A 22,606-nucleotide genomic window follows, 5' to 3' on the forward strand; every position below is an offset into this window, starting at 1 on the left:
AAACCTATATGAGAGAATGGTCCAGTAGCCTGTGAAGCAGCTGTAACATGGGAGCCTCATGAGTCCTATATCTAACCCTAGTCAGTAGTGTTGAAATTTCTAAATGCTCTTCATTCAAAGGCAGCCCTGCATAAGATGTAACCAAAGTATGTGTTGCCAGGGCCATGTCTGACCTCTCAGGGAATGGGCACTGCTGACACTCTAACCCCTATTGTGCAAAAGTACTGTGGAAATGTGGGTTCAGAGATGAATGCTTCAAGGGGACTGTAACACCGTTCAAGGTAAGTTGAGCCCCTCTTCTCTGCTGTACCTTTCTGCTGTTGAGGAGCACCTCTCTTTTGTCTTGTTTGAGCTTCCTTGGATTTAGGTGGAAGTGAGAGCAGGAGGGGGTCAGGTTTCACCTGCATATTGGTTACACCAAGTCCCAAATATAAGAATAAAACATACAGCAATTAAGATTTTACATACTTGCCTGGGAGAAGAAAGCCTGAGCAAAGAAAAGAACCCTAAAAGAAAATGGTTGCCAGGCAAGCATGTTTTGCAGTGGTATTCCATAGACATGGGGCCAGAACGGTTTAGCTTTCAAAGGTGGAACCATTTACGGTTGTCCATATAATGTAATAGCAACCATAATCCATTGACATCAGCACTGTACTAAGAAGTGAAGCACAAAAAGGCAGATACCAAGGAGTTTACGATCTCATTTGCTTACTTTTGGTGAACATGCTTTCTTCTGTTGAATTAGTAGGAATGCAAATTGCCCATGTACAGTTGTTCCTTCAGGTAAAGCAAACCTGTCAGCCAATTTTTGAGAAATAAGTGGTGTGCTATAAATATGATTTCCTGGTGGAGAAGATGGAGAATTGTTTCTTCTGTAGCGTGGTTGAACTTCACATGTTCAGTATCTGTATTTCACCAGCCCCCACCAACCCTGTCACCTTGAATACATATTTAGTTTTTTTCAAATGTGAAAGTGATATTTTTGGGTGAAATGGGTAAGTACTAGAGTTCTTCCCATCAGCCCCAGAAGATATAGATATAGATTTAGAATTCTCTTCTCTTCACTATAGAACCTTTGTGCATTTAGGCATGGAAACTCATTTTTTTAGAGAAACAATTGTTGGCTCTGTTGTATTTGCGAAGTGCGTCAGTGTATTGAAGTTAAAGGTTCAGTGTAATTGGATAGAGATTATTCTTAGATTTGGATTAAGGCAACTGATTTCAAATCTTGGGACATTCAGCAGCTGTCAGAGATTTGCTGTGCTCATTGTGTCATTGAGTGCTCTGTGTACATTGGCCTGATTTTCATTTCATGGAGGAAGGAATACAAATGTAGCTTATTAATAAGGAAGCACTCGTCACTCTGTTTCGAACATTATGAGATTACTTATGGTTACAATGAATATTTGCATGTGATTTGTGTCCCCCTGGTTTTTTGTTTTTAAGTCATGCCATATCCTGTCAGGTAGGACACAGGTGGCACTGTGGGTTAAACCACTGTGCCGCTTGGGTTTGCCAATCGAACGGTCGGCAGTTCGAGACCCCGTGATGGGGTGAGCTCCTGTTGTTCAGTCCCAGCTCCTGCCAACCTAGCAGTTCGAAAGCATGCAGTGCAAGTAGATGAATAGGTACCGCTCCGGTGGGAAGGTAAACGGTGTTTCCGTGCACTGCTCTGACTTTGGCAGGAGGGGATTAGTCATGCTGGCCACATGACCCAGAAATACTTTCTGCAAAAGCAGATGGGCGCCCGCTCCCTCGGCCTGTAAAGCGAGATGAGCACCGCAGCCCTAGAGTCATTCGCAACTGGACTAATTGTCAGGGGTACCTTTACCTTTACCTTTATATCCTGCCAGGATAAGACAGTGAGACTGGTGTGTGTCAATTGACACTTGGCCTTTTCTACATAGGCTCAAGCACAGACAATCCTGAGTATTTATTGGTGCTGATCTCTGAGGTCACCTTGCCCTTACAAGTGTGTTTATTAAATCATTTCCCCCTTTCTCTTGAAAGCTGAGAACAAAGTATTTGTTATTGCAAGAGGTAGGTCTTTTGTCATACATTCTAGTTCCACTTTGTAATATTAACAGTAAGAATGGGAAATCAGTTCAGAGCACCCTGAGACTGTCTCCAGTAATGTAACTCAAGTCTTTTGCTACCTGCCAAGTCACCTTACTCAGGTTTTACATTTCCTCCCACTTTCCCCAGTGATGTGACCTTTAATTGTTCTTTTACTACTAGTTAAATGATTTTCAAATTGGGCTAGGCTTGGTTCAGACAAAAGACTTCATGTTTTTCTGGGAGCATTACTAGTCTGTATTCAGTGCAGATCTCCCCGGAGTGTATTTAGCCTTCACAGTGATCGGAAAACTCCAGCAAAAGCTCAGACTTCCAGATCTCTTCATTTGCAAACTGAAATGAAACAAAAGGAGTTGAAAGAGTTCTGCAGAGAGGAAAGGAGAGTGGAGGGAATGGCTTTGCAGACAGTTGTAAACAAGTTCGAGCAAACAGTATTCCCATCAGAATAATGTGCTCTCAACAGCCACTATTTTAGAATAGTTATCTTGTCTGCTCTAGGGAAGTTGGCAGGAAAGTCATGCTTTCGTTATATGAGTTTCTAACTAACTATTACATTTTATGGATTATGCATGCCGGGTTTATGATTCAGTGAGCAGTTTCCCACATGGTTGGTCAAAGAAGCTTTATGCACCAGGGAGCAAAAATGTGAAAGTTTCAATTTCTTCTGTTAGCTTCTTCGAAGATGATTTTCACATTGCAGATGATTCATGGAAACAACAATTCTAACTCATTTGAACCACTGTGCCATCTCATCAGGTGTGAGTGACCTTGGCAGTTATGGCTGTGGGCACCAACAATTTTAGGGGCAATGGAAACACTTTTTAGGAACCTAAGAAGAATGTGATGGATCAGGCCAATGACTCATCTAGACCAACATCCTGTTCTCTCAGTGGCCAACCAGATGCCTGTGGGAAGCATGCAAGCAGGATCACACCCCCTTCCAGTAGTCTCTAGCAACTTGGTACTCAGAAGCAATTCTGCCTCTGACCACTGCTATCGTCAGAAAAAATATATATCTGTGCCTACATAATAGATTACCCATGGAAGGCTTGGGCTGTTGTTCTGGAAAAGAAGCCCATTGTGTGGTTTATCCAAAAAGATGAGCATTTTGTTTACATCTAGGACATATTAGCAATTTGGGATGTTGGTGGTCAAGATAGCTACCTGGTATTTAGGGTTGATGATGATGTAATAATGCATAATAATAATAATACATGTAATATTTTAGGGTTTTTTGCTGGTCTGTTGTATGCTGTGCTACTAAATTGTTTGGCTACTGTTTGGTTTTCTTCTTTTTGGATTCTTTTGGGCTGAAGAGTGAGAGACCGAATGCTTGAAACAAAGAAAAGAAAAAAGTAAACAAGAATAGTGAAAATGGCAGTGTAGTGAACATTTAATGCTCTCAGTTCTTGAAATAAATTGTGTATCGCTTCTCTTCCTCTCATGTACAAATGCATCTTCCAGCTGTGACCATGGTTATAAGTTGTTGACATTAGAACTAACCATAAAAGGTACTATGGTTTGCTTTTAATGAGGCTTTAAATTTCAAACCCTGCTGAAGCAGTGCCTTCTGTATTACATTATGTAGGTCTGTAACCTAAAGGCATACTCTAAGGTTCTGTTTGGACATTATGCCTGAATAGGGAAAGGCGACATGGTTGACACCCTCAAGGTCTGTGCATCCAGCCCTGGCCCCAATGTACACAACCCCTACATACACAACACAACAAAAACCCTGCTAGATTAGACCAAATGCTCATCTAGTCCAGCATCTTGTTCCTGCAGTGGTCAACCAAATACCTGTGGGATGCCCACAAAGAGGACATGAGCACAATAGCACTCTTTGTGATCCCCAACAACTGGTATTCAGAGACATAGTGCATCTGATACTAGAAGTAATATACTGTAGCCCTCGAGATTAGTAGTCATTCATAACCTCATTGTGGCAGAGACTTCCATAACTTACCAACTGCTGAATGAAGACAGAATCTTCTTCTAGAGTTGGCTTTGTTTGTTTCCCCACATGCTACTCTTGATTATCTAGGTTGGATATTCAAAAAGGGTTAAGCATTTATTTTTCTGCTTGCTTAAAAACACAGACATATGCATGCACACATGGGTGGGGGGAAATGAAAATAGCCACAGAACTATTCTGAGGAATTAAAATGGGGCAAGGTGTTAGCCAGTTAGTGCTGACCTGCAGCCACCTTATGCTGCAGATTTGCATAAGTCACAGATTTCTAAGCATTTACTAGATTTGCCTTTCACATCGTAGTTCACAAGCTGTAGATTTCCACACGTGACTTATTTCTTTTTAATTATCTTAGTCCCCACTTCTTATGTGCTAGCAAATTATTAGGATGCATGGAAGTATTCATATAGGCATAGAGGTCGAATGATGTGACAAAGGAAAAGGGTTGTAAGTTATAAAGTATGCCAACAGGCTCAGTCATAAGTCAATATTAAACACTGTGTAATTTGTGAACCACCTCTTTAAAGAAACAATGGATCTCTCTGTTTCAGTCTTCAGGATATGGTTATCAGTATTTAGCATTCACTGGGTGTTGATAATCGGTAGATATGAATATGATAAGCATATTAATGTGAAGGATTTGTTGTTGACATAAAATGGTGTGTGGTATTATAATTCAGCTTTATGAATTTAATCCATATTTACAGAAGATAAGCAAACACTTAAAAAAAATACTCTACCAAAGCAGCACATAGTGCTGGAATCATAGTCACACTATGCAGTTATGAGATTAGCATATGAACAAAAAGGAAGATTTTTGAAGCTCTTAGCCATGCTACAAAAACAAAACAAAAACGCAAATCTTATTGTAGGAGATAATTCGCGTTTATTGCCTTACTGAAGCTTGGACATAGAGTTGAAGGCTGCTCTGAAGTCAGTGAAGGCTGGATAGAGGGAGACAGTGTTCTTTTGAGTTCAGTGAGGGTTAATCTTACATTAAGGATTGCAGCCTCAGTTCACAAACACCAGTGTATAGGTGTTCAAATTGGGGTGCAGTGCTAGGAAGGTGTCATTTTGGTGTTGCAGTGTGGGACAGGCCTGCTATGACAGCAACAGTCACTGACTCCAGATGTGATTTGGTATAGATGTTATCCAAAACTTCCTGTCTCGTGTCACAAAACTGATATATATGAATGGGAGATATGATTTCCCGTCCAGTATGCCACTTTACAGATCATTTTTATCTGTAGAAATATATATATATTGTCCAGTAGCACCTTAGAGACCAACTAAGTTTGTTCTTCGTATGAGCTTTCGTGTGCATGCACACTTCTTCAGATTTACGTGGAAATTGTTTCCATTTGGTTGTGTACTTTTTGATGTGATTTATTTATTGTTTATGACTTCTGTTATGTTTGTAATTATGTAAATCTTGTCATGTTGTAAGCTGAGCATAGTTTCAGCTTTGGAAAGGCGACATGCAAATAAAATGATGATGATGATGATGATGTGAACGTTCATATGCCTATTGTGGCCATGTCCGCACTAGAAAAAGAATAACAGTTTAATGTGAAAATGGGATGGAACAGATCCACAGTGTTAGAAACTGAGATATGAAAGCTAGAACCTACATGGCGCCTTAAACCTAGGTTATGGGTGCAACAACGGAATGTCTAGGTGCACTTTTTAAATAACAATAATACAAAGCTGAAAATGAATGAACTGCAGCTAAAATCCTATATTCATTTTTCACATGGTCTGGTCCTTCCCCTGCCCACCCCCCTAATATTCTTAAGAGGGTCTCTTCTCCAGTCTTCAGAGAGTGGCTGGACGTGGGGAGGCAGAAAAAGGTCTGCCTTCCCTTCCACTCTGCAGTTTTAATCTGAAATCTTAGGCACAGTATTTCGCCTAGAGCTCAGAAACAGCTTGCGCTAATGAAATTCCTTGTCGCAAAATGCGCCTAGGACAATGGGAGTTTCGAACACTGCAGACTCATGAACATGCGGAACTGAAATGGACCAGAAATAGAGTAATCTGCCCATTGCTGGCTTGTATAGGACATGATCATGGCTAATATTTGCTTTCTGTCAATGATTTAGATTGTATTTCCAGATTGGCTACAGTGATTAATTAAACAGATTTAATAATTTTTGTTTATTAGTAGCGTTTCCCATTTCCTTTTCTCTTACTGTCCTATACATAATATTCTCATAGTTTAGTTTACCCTGCAAAGCCAGCAGCAAGTTGTAAAGCACAAAGAGGTGTTGAAAAGGAAGGAAGGAAGGAAGGAAGGAAGGAAGGAAGAAGACAGAAAATGAATTCAGAGCTTGTATGTTGAAGTTGGTAGCGGAAACCTCTCTTTCTCATGCAAAGCTTTTTCACGGCGCACATAATTATCCTATGTTATTAACTGAAACAGGAGGAGGTGACAGAGCTGTTAAATTGCATAACTGTGGCTCATTTTTAATTATGACATGTTTAATTTTTCCAAAGCATTTAGACTCCGGGGCCTTTATTCCAGTTTCTGACACCTAAAGAAACTGAAGATAAAATATTAATTAAATGAAAACAGCAAGCGAAGAGTGGCACATTCAGTTATGGTATCTAGGTATAATACATATCTAGTAACTGTTTGGATGGCTAACCATTATTCTTCTCCCCTACAGGAAAGATTTCAAGTCAAGAATCCTCCACACACATATATCCAGAAATTAAAAGGCTATCTTGATCCAGCTGTAACTAGGAAGGTAAGAGATTCTATTTTGTAAATGTTTGAATCCCAACCCCCCAAATCAGCCAAATGAAGCAGTTGACCAGGTGTGGGGAACTTTTGGCCTTTTGGATGTTGGTGAACTGCAGCTCCTCCGAAAACATGATCAAGCACGACCAATTGTCAGTGATGATGGGAATTGTAGTTCAGCAATGTCTGGAGTGCAAAAAATTATTATGTTGGAGATGAGAGGGGTGAAGGTGTTAACGTTTTTTTTAATGCTGCCTAACTCTTCTATGGGACGCGGGTGGCGCTGTGGATTAAACCACAGAGCCTAGGACTTGCCAATCAGAAGGTTGGCGGTTCGAATCCCTGCGACGGGGTGAGCTCCCATTGCTCGGTCCCTGCTCCTGCCAACCTAGTAGTTCAAAAGCATGTCAAAGTGCAAGGAGATAAATAGGTACCGCTCCGGCGGGAAGGTAATGGTTATTTCCGTGTGCTGCTCTGGTTTGCCAGAAGCGGCTTAGTCATGCTGGCACATGACCCGGAAGCTGTACGCCGGCTCCCTCGGCCAAAAAAGCGAGATGAGCACCGCAACCCCAGAGTCAGTGACGACTGGACCTAATGGTCAGGGGTCCCTTTACCTTTACCTCTTCTATGCACTGACCCTCAGCCCTGCACATTTGAAAATATGGAAAGCTTGCATGCTGGGGGACATTGTTGGGAGAAGGTCTCACATCTGCCTTCTTCTAGATTTGTTAATGCCTTATGTGCAAAGTGGTTTATATTTTTAACAGAGGCATTCAAACATGCATTCTTCTCTCCCACTGCTTTTTCTCCTTTTCCCCAAAGATAACCTTTGTAATTTTTATGTACGCTGCTTCGAGACTTAGGTCATTAAGAGCTATATAAATGCAAGCAAGCAAGACCTGTACCCAGGAAATGTCTAGTCAAAACTTCACCACCTGATTCTGCTGACATGATGGAATAAATGGGGCATTCTTTTATATCAAAAGGCAGGTCCCATCAGAGTTCAGAAGAGTGTGTCTTCCTTGCATATTTTTTTTTAAGTGAAAAGTTTATATTTCATTTTATAGTTGCATGGCTGGCTGGGCATTGAAGAATGTCTTTGCAGGTCAGTGGGCAAAGAATTGATGGATATTACAAACCCAGTAGACTTCTGGCATAAGTTGAAATGAAAGTGGTTTGGCACAAGGTTCATGGGTTGCAGAACACAGCACCTGTAGCCTGCAAGTTAAAATCTAGTTTAGACCCAGTAGCACACAGGCAGGTAGAGTTGTGTTTTAGAGATTGGTGTTACATGAATCCTACCATGTTGTTACCCAGATAGCAACCTGGAAGTTTAATTCTGCACTAGCCGGAGCTTTCAGAACATTTTCAAGGGTTACTCACATAGGGCAGTTATCCAGTTGTGAGGTTATCAGAGTGTGGGTTACTGAGGCCATAGCTGAGAAGCAGCTGGATGTGGACCTGGGCCTCTAGTGTCAGCAGAGATTCCAGGAAAACCTCCAGTTTATGCACCTGCTTCTTCAAGGGGGGTTCTGCCCCTTCTAGAACAGGCTGTCTCTCTTAATTTCTGGATTTGGGAATGAACTGTCAACAGCAACTCAGCCTTATCAGGATTCATTCTCAGTTTCTTGGTCCTCATCCAGCTCATCACGGCTTCTGGGCACTGTTCTGTCACTTAAGCTTGTCCTGCTCCAGGTGGATTGGAGGGAGAGAGCACAATAAAACACATTTTCCATGTGTGTACAGATCATGCAGTAAAATGTGTAGCTAAATGTAACTATTTCCCATATAGTATAGTATAAGAGAGAAGGTTAAATAGTCAGGATGAAATATTGGATAGCTTTGGAGAAAGTGTTGTGTAAAAGATATATTTTGATTTCTAAATATATTTCATATACTATAAGTTTATAACTTAAATAAATAAGTTTATTTGTACTGGAAATTGTATGGGGTGTGTGTGTGTGTGTGTATGTGTACACACACACACACGCGCACACACAAAACTGGTTGTCTGATTAATAGAGTAATTCTTCAGAATTTAAACTTAATATGCATCTTAATGACTTATGTATTCCCCCTGTCATGGGAGTGTGAATTTTTTATATACCATCTACCTTAATCTAAATATCACACTCAGGCATTGTTTTCTCTCCTTGAAAATTATAGAAATTTAGGAGAAGAGTTCAAGAATCTACACAAGTATTACGAGAACTAGAAATTTCTTTAAGAACCAATCACATTGGGTAAGAATGATTTATTTTATTTTATTTTACCGTTGTTGACTTTGGGGCAAAAGACATTTCTCACAACCTGTCTAAAGCTTCCTTGGCCTAGCTGTGTATCTTCATGGCTCAAATGGAACCATGGTTCAAATAGTATTATGACTGTGGGTTTTCAAGCTTTGCTGTAGGAACCCTTTCCTCATTGGCTTGCCTGCTGAGGTACTTCTAAATATCTGCCATTGACTCCCTTGTGTTGCAGAGCATTCTGGGACATATTCCAGAGAATGCACAGTACATATAAGTACTGGCCAGGCCTGCGGGGCCTCATTGTCACGCATCAACTGAATAATCTCGTGAATATGTCAGACCTAGACCCTGTAATCATGATCTGAGGCCCTTCTTCATATGCCTCCTCTGTGAGAGGTCCAAACAGGAACAACATAAGAACAGGCCTTTCCTACAGTGGCTCTCCTCTTGTGGAATGCTCTCCCCAGAGAGACTCACCTGGCACCTTCTCTACATATCTTTAGATGCCAGGTGGAAGCATCCCTCTTCTCAAAGGCCTTTGGCTAATTAAACTTCCTGTGGCCTTTTAAATTATTGGGGGAGCCATTGTTTTTGTTTGTTACTATGGTATGTATTTTTATGTTTTTATTGTAAACTGCCCTGTGATACTTTGATTGAAGGTGGTATAGAAATTTAATAAATCATCATCACCCATGGTGGGTAAAAATGTTTTTTTCTGGGTGCCTTGGTTTCATTTCATTTTTAAAAATAAAAAATAAATGAATAATATTAAAATATTAAAAATAAATGAATAATATTAATTACAAAGAGTTAAAGAGAAAAGAAAAAAAGAAAAAGAAAGAAAAATAGTCTATAAAACATTTTAAAAGGCAGAGAAAAACAACAATATACCTCAACCACCATTACAGATCTTTTCTTTGGGAACGTTGAAAAGCTTTTCAGAACCCTTAGGGTTCTCTAGGACACAATTTGAAAACTACTACTCTGGCATATTTTTCTTTCCTTCAAGGCACTATGACTTTGTGATGTGGCCTGGTTTTGCATAAGCGTTGTGCTGCTCAGGCAATGAGAATTTAGAGAGACACAATTCAACAACTGCAGTGTTGCTTCAAAAGAGAGCTGCACTTTAAGTGTGTTGGAACATGCCCCCCCCCCCCCCCATCTTTCACAAACTATTTTTGTTAAAAGTTCTGGCTCTCTTTCTTTCTCTCTCCCCCTCCCCCCCACCTTTTGCAAAGCCCGTTTGAAGTGAAATTGACCATGAAATACCAAAGCTAGGCCAACATTGCTAATACATAGTTGGCAGAGCAGCAAATGTTTAGGCAATATCTTTGAGATGACATGCCAATGAAGTCTGTAAGCAATTGTAGCAGTTTTGTCATCAGCTGAACGTCAAACTTCAGTAATATTTCCCAAACCAAATATGCAGTAGAAGTTGTCAGTATATCATCTTTTACTCTTTTCTTTTATGGAAACTTGCCCGAGAGTTAACTTTTTAAAAATGCCAAGCGAAATTTATGACTTACCCTAATGTCTTGCCAGATGTTAGCTGTGACTGAAGTGAGACACTATTTCTGCTAAGTTCATTAGGACTTTGAAGTCAGTGGCTGCTGTGAAATTCTTTTGTGTGTGTCAATGTGACTATTAGCTTGAGCTAATTGGTTGTGTGCAGCTATCCGTACCTGTACACATGAATCCTTTGAGACAGAAAATGGCTTCCTTTCATATGTGGTGAAATGTCAGCCGTACCATGTACTCCTGGTCCCATCCATCGAGAGCATTGCTTCTTAAAACTGTGACTGATAGCTCAATCCTATATCTGTCTACTTAAAAAGTATAAATGGGCACCCCACTTAGGCTGTATGTGATTACAGCCTAAATCACATACAGCCTAAATCACTTGCTGTGAAATAAACACAGACTTTGGCCCATCAGTATTCGCCCCAGCCTTTTCTTTCTTCTCTCTCCCCACCCCCACCCCCACCGCCTGGCCAATTTCCCAAAGTTCCCAGTCTGAGGACGGGTCCCCAATAAGAAGACCTCTGCCTAATCTATGTTGAATGAAAATCCATTTTGAAAGATTCTCTACTGCTGTTCATGTAGTATATATGCAGTGTACAGCATGATAAAAAGAATATTGCATTAAAATAAATCAGTACATACAAACTAGGAATCACTGGTGTGGTTGCTATGGCTCGGGTCCAATTATCCCTGTAGAAAACCATTGGAAGTTCAAAAACTCATGTTTTTTGAGGGTATAGTCCAGTTAACATGATATTTGCTTGAGTTTTGCCGCCATGTTACTGTTGACAAACTTTCTATGTTAGTGCATTTCCAGGTTTTTCAAAACGATAAAATATCCTTGGCATTACATTTACATAGAGATGGCAGAAAGCCCAAATGATGCTTGCTTGCCTACCCAGATGATTAAATTAAAATAAGTGAAATACCTGGTAATTGTGCTGACCTCTAATGATAATCTCAAAATCTTGACTGAGAGGGGCTATTTTACCTTGGTTCTGAGCCTGTGCAGTGGCCTTGTGATTTGGTGACACCGTTACATTCCATGCTGAAAAGTTTCTGAGAGAGAAATTACAAGCTTTTGCAAAATGTGTTTCTTTTCTCCTGTAATAACTGGGTTCTTTTGTGTGTGTGAGCAGACTTGCTTGCACAAGTACAAATATGCTGATCTCTAATGATTTCCCCTAACAGGTGGGTCAGGGAGTTTTTGAATGAAGAAAACAAAGGCTTGGATGTTTTGGTAGAGTATTTGTCTTTTGCACAGTATGCAGTCACGTAAGTAAGACCCGGCTTACGCAAAGCAAAACATTACAGTGTAGAGTGATTTGCTGTTTTGGCCTTGCTAGTGCATCACAGTGCACTAAAGCATGAAACCCTTTAGTGCAATAGTTTACCGTTCTAGCAATTGATGGTCTTCCAAAGATTGCTGACAGAAATCTCTTCTTTGTGGGGTTACACAATGCACTGCTTGTCTTAGTATGTTGTATCAGCAGCATATAGGAAACACTGGCTACCACACTTGTTTGTTCCTCTATGCTGAGATGATTTCGGCCTTCTGCATCTTTGTCCAAAGTAGATAGTTCCATACCTTCAGAACATACCCATTCAAATGTTCCATGGAAGCAGTTAAAGCAAAAGCACAGGTGAATCGTAGACCTCTTAGGGACACTTTTGCCCAGTATTATCAAGTCTTGCATTAGTTGTCCAAGGGCCAAGGTTTTCCCCGTCACCTGCTACCTGAAATCCTTTTAACAAGAGATGCCAGTGCTTTGAACCAAGGATTTGCTACATGCAACACATCTACTCTGCTGAGCAATGGGCCCTTTCCAAAGCTTTTATACCTCTAATTTCCCTAAGTGAGATTTCATATCTTAAGATGCAGTAGGTTCACAGTCTTACCATGGCTGAGACCAATGAGTTCCACTTGGTATGCTATGGCAGAACTGCAGAAAGTAGAACCACTTTGCAGTCAAGCTTCTTCTTGCCACTCTCAAAGTATTTGAATTAGCCATGAAAATACATACAATAAGATGATGGCGGTGGTGTGATTGCTAGTACTGGGCAGAAACTGGGAAGCACGAGGAGTCTTATGGAGCTGTTAGCTCCCCATGAGAAATCCCCTTGCAGTGCTGATCTATCGGGGAAGCAGGGGAGAGGAAGATTGGCCTGAACTGTGCTTCAGTATCCTGTTTTGCCTCTGTGCTGTCCAGACCTGAAGGTTCTGAAGCAGTGATGGGGAGCCTGGGGCACTCTGGGTGCTGCTGGACTTCAACTCCCAGCATCCCTGACCATTGGCTCAGCAGACTGGGGCTGATGGGAGCTGCAGCCCAGCAGCATCTGGAGGGCTTACAGATTTTCCATCTCCACTTCAAAGGATCATGAATTCAGCAACGGGCAAACAAGTTTCTGCTTTACTTGCAGTTCTCCTGATTCAGGGCCTCAGGTTCTTAAGGCGAAGAGCAATGTGATTTAATTTTTAGGACATATACAGACAAAGGTTTGTTTGAACTGGAACAAAGTTAATGGCAGGACATTACTGATTTTGGGAAAAAGTCACATTGCAGGAAAAGAAGTGCTTGCTTTAAAGACTTTCACCTCCCATATTGAACCAAGAGCAAGGTGCTTTACTTGTCGTTTACGTTTCCTTAACATGGCATGCATGGAGAATAACCTCAGAGCATATACGAAGGGAAGAGATGGCTCCGCTTTCAAAGAGCAGTGCATTGAGTAAGGGTTGGGGAAAAATAAAACAAAGGAAGAGCTGAAATGATTACATTAAATGCCTTGCATATGTTTGGAATTTGGTCTTGGCCATTATACAGGGATAGATTTGAAACTAAATTAGAAAGCAAAGCTAATTGATTTTAAAAAATAAAATAAAAATGAAGAGAGCCGTGGAGACTTGTTTTCCTCCAACAAATCAAGCAATTTTGAAGTTAGAAAATCTGGATAAGGTTGTAAGATTCTTTCTCAGTTCTATCTGCACGATGGCCCTCTCCCTGTTTCTCAAGATCCAAATTTACTGTGAAACGTACGTGTAACTAGCACTCTGTTTTTAGCTCAAGGGGAAATATGTTACAGTGCGCTCCATCACTGTATTGTTGACTGTAATCAGCTGGGACAGAGTAAATCTGCAGATGTTCAGCAGCAGGAAGGAAAAAGTTGTCTACGTCTCTCTCTTCTTGCTTACTTTCTCTTTTCCGTTTTTGTGTTTTGAAAACCTGCATTGAAATGTTCATTTCCGTTTAGATTTGACTTTGAAAGCTTGGAAAACAACATGGAAAACTCAATGGATAAATCTAAGCCTTGGAGTCGATCCATTGAAGACCTCCATCGAGGAAGTAACCTCCCCTCTCCCGTTGGCAATAGCATTACCCGCTCTAGCAGACATTCTACTCTACGGTAAGAAAGCAAGGCAGCTCCAGGGAACAAGATGGCGGCTTCATACAGGAGAGAATTCAGTTGAATATTACATATTTTGAGATTGACACCAACCCTCATTATACAGTTTACATATTTTGATGACTACTTAGCCAAACTTCACTGGCTGTGCTTAATTAAATTAAAAATTATCTGAGGAAGCTAATTATTTATATTGTTGTGAGCCGAGTTTGTAGTTTGTGTGTGGTGTTTTTTTTTATATTGCAGGTGATTGCTTGGCTAATAATTAGCATGCCCCTAGGAGTGCTTTTTTCTTGGTGTTGTGAAATTAACAGAGCGATAAGGCTGTTGTCCCATACCCGCTTAACACGTTCCTGCTGAACTCAATGAGGCTTCCTTCAGAGTAGACACCTGTAGAGTCCTTCCACTTTGAAGAGTCGTCTGGTTACATTTCTAAAGCAAACAGCCTTTTGGAGAGCTCTTACTACCCTCTGGCATGGATATACCAAAGAATAAATAAGTACTCAGAACTAAAGAATAAATAAATACTCAGAATGACCAAGGCTGGCAAAATCTTTGAACTATTACATGCCAAACCCATTACTTGTGATATTTACTATATGGAGGAGGTGGAGGAGTGGAAGCCCATTAGGTGGATCCTCCCAACAGTATCTAAAACCAGTCAATTTATTTTGACTCCTGAGGCAGAAAATCTTGGAAGCACCTCTCTCCGTCCTTGGTAGTAAAAATAAGAACAGTAATAAATTGAATAACTACCAGTTTGCTACCCTTTCATGACACTCTGAATCTGTTTCATGAAGTGGCTATGTTACTCTGTTTAATGGTAGATGGCCCTTCCAATTTGTTATTTATTTAAATGGAACCTCTTTGTTCTTTCTCATTTCCTACAACACTCCCTATGGCCTTTTACCCTCAGAAGGGAGAAGAGAAGCTCTCTGGCTCAATAGTATAGTGGGTGGAAAGAAAGGAGGACTGTTTGGGCATGAGTGCAGAGCAGAGGGACTAGACTGCAGAGAAGCAGCCTCAGGCACTTCTCATCTCCTTCCACCCCTTCCCCTTCCTTCCTTCCCTCACACTTGCGGAATCAGTTTGTCAGCCCACCATCCATTTCATCTTCCTTTTGCCTTCCCTCCCATCCAACTTGTGCCCTAGAAGTGCTCTCTCTATCAGTGCTCTCTTAAACAACTCTCCTTCTGAGTATGCCTATGCCCTTTGCTTTTGGGGAGCTGCTGGTGTCAGTGCAACACAATGTTAAGGCGAGGTATTCTTGAGGGCCACCACCAAGTAGGCCGAGATCCGCTCAAGGTCCCTAGTTCAGCTCCTCTGAAACAGCTTCTTCATTGCTGCTTATTGTTCTGTGGTTATCATGTAGTATCTCTTGCTTAGTACCGGTATCTATCTGTGGTGGGATATTCCCTCTAGTACTATTTCCTCTAATACTTAGTATTCCCCCTAATACCATGTTGAATTATCAGCATGGAAAAACTATGCCACTATTGCATAGTTGCTTTTCTTCAACATCACTTGGAAGTGGTGAATGCCTGTTCAGCAGGAACTGCTCATGCACAAGCTAATTTCCCTAACGATTTACCTCAAATGCAGCCTGTTTTTTATTCAATGCAAGTATCAGTCTTAAGGCGACTATTGATAGTAAATATCAAATTGCTTGAAGTTCACTGCTCCTTTTTGAATATTGCTGGCTGACATCAAAAGTAAAGAAGCTTTCAAATCACTAAGGGTTTAGAATTTAGAATTTCATGCAGCCTCTTTCACTCCTTTTCTTGGAACTTCGACATTAAACAGTCAGGCTGCGTCAGCGGACTTAGAACAGATTTAGCCCATGCCATTGATTCAGGCTTCAGAAGCTTGGAGAGAATCAGAGGACAGATAATTTGCAAAAGAGATCCATGCAACTGGAATGAAGAGTGCAGAGAAGGAAGATCAAATTGTTAGGGCTAGTTTTTGATCTGGAAAAAGCAGAAGAGAGAAGGTAATATCAAAAACGTCTCCAGTGGGCCAAATAATTTGAATGCTTTCTAGTCAGGGGCAAGGCATTTGCTTATAGGGTGATACCCAGGAAAAGCTTTGCAGCGCCGTTTCTTGCACAGTTTGTACACTGTAGATCCATTTAAGAAAGCAGGGCTTTAAAACTTCATAAATCAGTAGTAGATGGATTTTGGTCGTGTTCTTCCTTGAACCGCCATTGGGAGATAGTTGTAGCAGAAATACAGGTGTGCATTACACATTGCTTACATTTTCTTTCTCTCCTCCTCTCCATCTCCTTTTTCATATGCGCCACCCACATTGTAGACACCTTCTCTTCGCTCTGTGTCAACGGCTTCTCCTGTGCTTTCCTTTCCCTACGGCACCATTTTCTTCTTCTTCTTCCTCACTTGCCTTGTTCTCATTTTCTCCTCCATGCTCATCCATGCCTCAAAATGCCATCAGAATGGTTTGTCTGCCTGAACAACTTCAGTTCAAACGCCGCCAGAGCTGCTTTTCACACAACTGCCTCTGGAGTGGCTTCAGTTTACACTCTGCTGGTGAGGCTTCAAGCCGGAAAATCTCGTAAGTCGTGGGTGTAAAAGCTATGCCCAGAAAATAGAATTTTAAAAGTTGACTGGTACATGGCAGCAAGCTCCCTTGCACTGTTTGCCATGTGTTATAATGAAGGTGGACCATGTGTCATTCATGAATGGTTCCAGCTAGAGGAACTTTCAGTGTCTGAGATGTGGATTATCTCATTATATCTAATATGCTGATACTTACTTCTGTATTTGTGTGTGTGTGTGTGTGTGTTGGCAGCAGTGGTGGTGGTGGTTGATTTTAAAAAATAAGACAGGAATTTAAAGTAGGAATTCCCCATAGCTTGTGGTTAGTTATAAATAAACCACAAAATGTACACTGTTGTCTTTCAGCTTTTATTGGCTAGTATTCCATCATATATTAGTTTTCTTAGTATGGAATTTTAAGGCTTTCGCTTTGGCCTCTTCTGAGGCCCATGTCACCGCCATCAAGGGGAATGTTTTGTTTTATTTTTTAAACGTTCCCAAAGATTTGTTTCTGGTTTGCTAGCCTAGTTCAGGCCATCTCCAGCATTCTAATCTGGCTGAAGTCCCAAAAGGAATTGTAAATCGCACCTTTCCAGATATTCCTTCCTCAGGTATGTGTAGTTTGTTAGAGAGCCTCTTTTCAAAGCTAATGTGTTTGTCAAAGCAACCCACTGTCTCATGTGATCTTTATTATGGCCTACCAAAAAAAAGGGGCTCTGTGCAGTTGACTCTAGTGTACCGTCTTCATACGAGACAAATGTTTACCATGCATAGGACTGCACTGTATCACCCACACCTTCCACATTTGTGCTGTAACGTTCACAACCTCACTGCAGAGGCAGAAAAGCAGCGGAGGCAACAACAATGTATTAATTGCTTCCCTTTTTGTTCTGCACTCCCTGCGGGTCTACCTCCAAGGCAGCACTTTTGTTGCACCGATACTGTAATTTCTGAGCAACCAAAGTGCGGTATTTTTCTACCTGGGGAAGCGCATTTATTTCTTGCTGTATAGAATGTCAGAAGCACCTCTTGCCTAATGTCTGTTGATCAAGTTATTGAAGGCAACACGCCCTCTGTGCCCTACCACTGCTCCCCTGAGGCTGCTGCTGCTTCTGAATGAGCATTCGTTTTCTGTTTTTCATTGTTGCCATCACAGTTGGCAATTTAGGCGAAAAAGAGGCTAGCCATCCTTCCACAGCAAAGTTTTCTCCTCTCCAGCAGGGCTCTGCTTCCACATTCCCTAGACTGTTAAGTCCCTGCAAAATCATTTGCTGAGAATGGTGCAGTGGAAGGAGTAGGCCTATTAAAGCAACAGGGTTTCACTTAATCAAGACTGTTTTAAGTCCCATTGATTTCTGTGGTTTAGCATCGTTATGTCTGGATCGAACCCCACATCGTGAGCATTTGAGCAGTTGTGCTGAAAAGCTTGAAATGGAAAAGATGGTTCACGCTGTCTAATAGCTCTGTACATGCATGTATGCAAAGGTGTGGGGCAGGGGGAAAGAGGCTACTATGAACTTCCCTCTTCATGCAGAGAAGCAACAGCTATTTCTCAACAACAACAAAATGTGCTGTTTTCATCAGTCCTAATATAATAGCTACCTGTTCTAGAGCGCTTTTAAGACTTTTGAAAGTGCTTCATTGGCATTACCCATACAACAATATAAATTTTTGGGATCGCAGTAGTGTGCACTGAGGCTGAAAGATAGTGGGATTGCCTAAAAATCTATGGCGCTGGTGAGCTTTGACCTGGGTTCTTTGCAGCTCATTCTCTGGAAGTAAGAAAACCTCTAAAGCTAGAGAAATATGGACAGGGTGGATTTCTTCCCACCCCCAAGGCTTCTCTAGCTTTAGAATGTGCCTTTGAAGGAGAGAAAGAAAAAAGCACAAGTGAAGGGCAAAAAGGGAAACATGTGATATTAATTACTAAAATAAATATATTATCAGAGGCATCATCTCTGACTTGCAGCAGAAGAAAAATGAAAATCAGCAGCTCGTCTAAGAGCTTTTCTTTGCCCTAACATTTGGTAGCAAGAAATGAAAAGAAAGCAGTGAAAGACAAGGTGGCATAATCTCACCCACCCTAGATTCAGTTGGTGTGTATGTGTGTGTGTGTGTGTGTGTGTTTTCAAGACCTCCTTTAAGTGAAATGTCTCCACTGGGTACCAGTGTTTTCTGCCACTATAAAGCAAACAAAACAGAGGGAATGCTGAAGATAGAGATACATACTAAAGCTCTGATATCTGCTGACAGTTGAAAAGCACCAAAAATATGCCCACATCTTACAACCATTGTCAAAGCAATAAACTTGAGGCTAAGTCGTGCCGCATAAGCAAAGATCAAGAGCAACGTTCTGTTTTCTATTCTCCTTAATATATATATATATATATGTTTCTGGGCTATGGATCTTTATCCACAAAGTGTCAGAAACAATCCCCACTTGTTTTTCAACTGCTGAGATAGAGGAACCTAATGTGCTGATATGGCTTGCAACCTAAGATACGGTGACATGTTAATGAAGTTCACAGAAGGAATGTGTCTTACCCCTTCTCTCTCTGCAGCCTCTTCTAAGAGTTGGGTGTGGGGACCTGAACAATGTGGGATACTGCACAAGGGGTTGCTAGTGGAAGTTGGAGTGGGGAATTGTCCAAAATTGAATGGAGGCACACCCAAGCTTGGGCCCTTGTCGTCTTCTCCAACAGCTTCCTTCACCCCATCCCAGATTTGTTCAGGAGGGCCACTGATCCTCTGGAGAGACTTTCTAAGAATATGGGGATAGGGGCTGCAGTGGAGAAAATGGAAGTGAAAATTTCCTTTGATGACCTTACTTAAGTTTATCTTAATCTTAGCATCTATAACAACAACAACAACAACAACAACAACAACAACAACAACAACAACTTATTATTTTTACCCCACCCATCTGGCTGGGTTTCCCCATCCACTCTGGGCAGCTTCCATCAAAGATTAAAAATACATTAAAATGTCACACATCAAAAACTTCCCTAAACAGGGCTGCCTTCAGATGTCTTCTAAATGTCTCTTTGACAGCTGATGGGAGGGTTTCCACAGGGCGGGCCAATTAATGTAATAATTGAAATGGATAACTTCAGGGAATATCCACACACATTCCACATTGCTCATAGCACTGAGAAATAAACATCCAGATTAGGAATTTTCAGTCTCTTCCACTCCTGTAGCTGGTTAATGTAAAGTGTTTCCTTATTAACAGAGGCCCTTAAATAAGTGTCCCTTCAGCTTGGCTGTGGATTTGCCAGCTGTAATGACTCTTGCCTGGTATTCAGCCCAGAATACTCATTTCACCAACAGAAATTGGTGTTAATTTTCCATTCTGGAAACCTGGATTACACACAGTGACTTTTTTCTTAATAGGAGTGTAGGGGGGTTAGGGGCAGAGTGCCCCAGATGATGAATGGGAAGAAGACAATAGCCTCTCCTCCTCACCTCCTGACCAGACAGATGTCTCTTTGTGTTCTATGCCTGGGTGTATGCAAGAGGGTGGTGTGGTTGCACCCACCACTGGTATCTGGCCTTGGAGGATTGGCCCAAGGGTGAATGTTATCCTCAAGTCACCTCAGGACTAGAAGGGCCTTCCTTGGCAAGGAGATCCAGAGTTTGAGGGCAATCAATTGGAAGACCACCTATCAAATTCCTACCCAAACACTTCAGGTGTTGATGGAACAGAAGGAAGGGGCACTCTCAGAGTTCTTACAACCCAGACAGGCTTGCATGGGAGAGCACAATCTTTTAGATAACCTTAGAAGTGGTGCACTTGAGTCCAGAAAGCAAAATGAGCTTTGCCCTGTATTTATATGCTCAGTCTGAGAGCTGGCCTGAAGGGAGTTATACTGCGGAGTCCCAACTCATATGTTCTTTAATAGCATTCCATTTTTTAAGTAGCTGTTCCTGGTTCCATTTATGATAATATTTTAGTAGAAGAGGGTGGCTAATAAAAATGGGTAGTTATATGAACATTGGAAATTATGGCAGTAATGCACTTTTTAAAATAGCTTTTCCAAGCTGTAGCATAAACTAGCTTAGACAGTTGACATTAGAGCTGAAATAACATATATCATGTGCTGCCACGATGAAGCATATATGAGCAGTGAGGAACAGATCTCTGCAAGGCCTGCTGCACAGCACAAGATAATATTTTATTTCATCTTTCCACCTATCAGAAATATATATTTTTCATGAATGTACCCAGGTCTTTTTCACTCGACTATTTATTCTCAGCAGAGAGTATACAGCTACATTTATTTATTTTGTGTCAGAGGGAGATATCAATTGTTTGTTATTTCTGTTCATTGCAAATTTAAGTAATATCTAATGTACAATGCCCTGATTTATCAACTGACATTTGAGTCAGAGATACATGTTTGGAGAAAATTGTGAAACTCACCCTCCCTGAGAAAGCTCTCAGAAGAGTGGTGTAGGTGTGGTCCTGAATTATCCCTCCTTCCAAAGTTTCAGATTCAGTGTTCAATAAATGGTATAGGATATGAATTTTCCCCAAAATATGTTGGTCTGAGGCACCAGCTGTCTTTGATGGACTGGCATGCTTGCTTATGAGAATATCCAGTGAGAACAAAGGCTGTGATGTTCTCATATCGAATTTAATTATCACATGATGGTAACTGCCAATGAGACCTGGCAGAGAGTTGGTATAGAACAAATGGAAACATTTTCTCTATTAACATGAAGCTCGGGAATATTGAATGTCTGTTTCTTTCATACTGGTAAGTAAGGTTTTCAGTTTAAATGCAGACATCATGATAATTGCATCCAGACCTATATATTTTGGCTTCATATATTTCAACAAGAGTTGCTCCTTGCGTAGTATTTCAGCCCCAGTTAAATTACGCTAGGATGATTTAGTAAGATGGTCATTAAAAGCAACAGCTAAAACAATTTTAGAATAATTAGCTTTTATTTGGCTAGGTTGAATAGTGCTAGGTTGTTTTATTTGGCAATTAGAAAGAGCAGGTTATTAAAAAGCACCTAATCTATGAACATTTATATCTGCATGTTAAAATGATACTGTAGATAAAACATGTTAATAAAAGTATATTTTTCCTAACAATGATGGTTGTTGTTGTTTTTTAAATGCAGAGTGCTGTTGTAACTTGACTAATGAAAACAGTTTCCCATGAATATTAAATAAGTAAATGGAGGCCATGGAAGAACTGGGCCTGGGTCCAACGTGTGTGTGTGTGTTTCTGTAGAATCCAAGTATGTAATAGCACTTCTAAGCTTAACCATCCAACCAACCATGGCAGCCGATATGTTCTGTGTAAACTTATTATTACAGGACCTTTAGAAGGAGGCTCTGCTTTAGCACAGAGCTTTATGGGGTGGGGGGTGGGGATGAATGGAGAGCTGATGGAATTTTACATGTAGGGCTGAGTGAGTGCAGGAAAGCCACAGTAAGCTAGTGGGCACCAAACCCAGGTTCTTGAGAATCTCAGCTTTTGTTTATCTTTCTCCATTTTAAAAAGAAAGTCTTTAGCCCTTATAGTCATGAATATACACTTGAAAGAGTGTAGTGCTAACTAGGGGTGGTGGTGGCAGGGGGTTTCTTGCCAACTCTACAGCCCTGCTGGCCAGGGTGGAATGTGGGTGGAGGTGGTGGTAGTTCTCCACTGTCTCGTGGTGCCAACTCCAGGCTAGTGAAGCAGAGGGGCCCCGGATTAAACCCTTTACTAGGAAATGGGATGGCTCTTTATCCTACCCATGACTTACGACAACTTCTGTCAGCAGCAACACTGCTGGTGGGCAGGGTGTGCTCTTCTTTCCACTGTCACAGATCAGGGGTTAGCATTGCTTTGAAGATATGTGAGCAAAGTCTGCAGAAACACTGTAAAACTGAATCGGGTGCTGAATTTCTAGTGTGGTGGAGGTTGAAGCTACAGACTCGGGGAGAATCTGCTGTGGATTTTCAATGTACATGTAGGTTTGCTCTCTGTGCAGCTCGAGAAAATCCCCGTTAAAGTGTTGAATAGGCTTGTATGGAACTCAGTTGTGTAGGCAGATACAAGATGAAGCCAAAGAACATCGGTGTTAACGTTTCCTG

General features: G+C 41.1%; 1 protein-coding gene across 7 annotated transcripts in view; it reads left to right on the top strand.

The window, feature by feature from the left end:
* FMNL2 (formin like 2) overlaps window positions 1–22,606 on the top strand; it is a 189,040-nt gene that overhangs the window by 119,759 nt on the left and 46,675 nt on the right. For all 7 annotated transcript variants that reach the window (XM_083705917.1, XM_083705918.1, XM_083705916.1 and 4 more), the window contains exons 3-6: window positions 6,715–6,795; window positions 8,955–9,031; window positions 11,750–11,833; window positions 13,808–13,960. In XM_083705917.1, coding sequence (XP_083562043.1) covers window positions 6,715–6,795; window positions 8,955–9,031; window positions 11,750–11,833; window positions 13,808–13,960 — 395 coding nt within the window. The remainder of the gene's footprint in view (window positions 1–6,714; window positions 6,796–8,954; window positions 9,032–11,749; window positions 11,834–13,807; window positions 13,961–22,606) is intronic.

Source organism: Podarcis gaigeae (assembly GCF_964106915.1).
Source record: "Podarcis gaigeae genome assembly, chromosome: 1".
NCBI lineage: Eukaryota > Metazoa > Chordata > Lepidosauria > Squamata > Lacertidae > Podarcis > Podarcis gaigeae.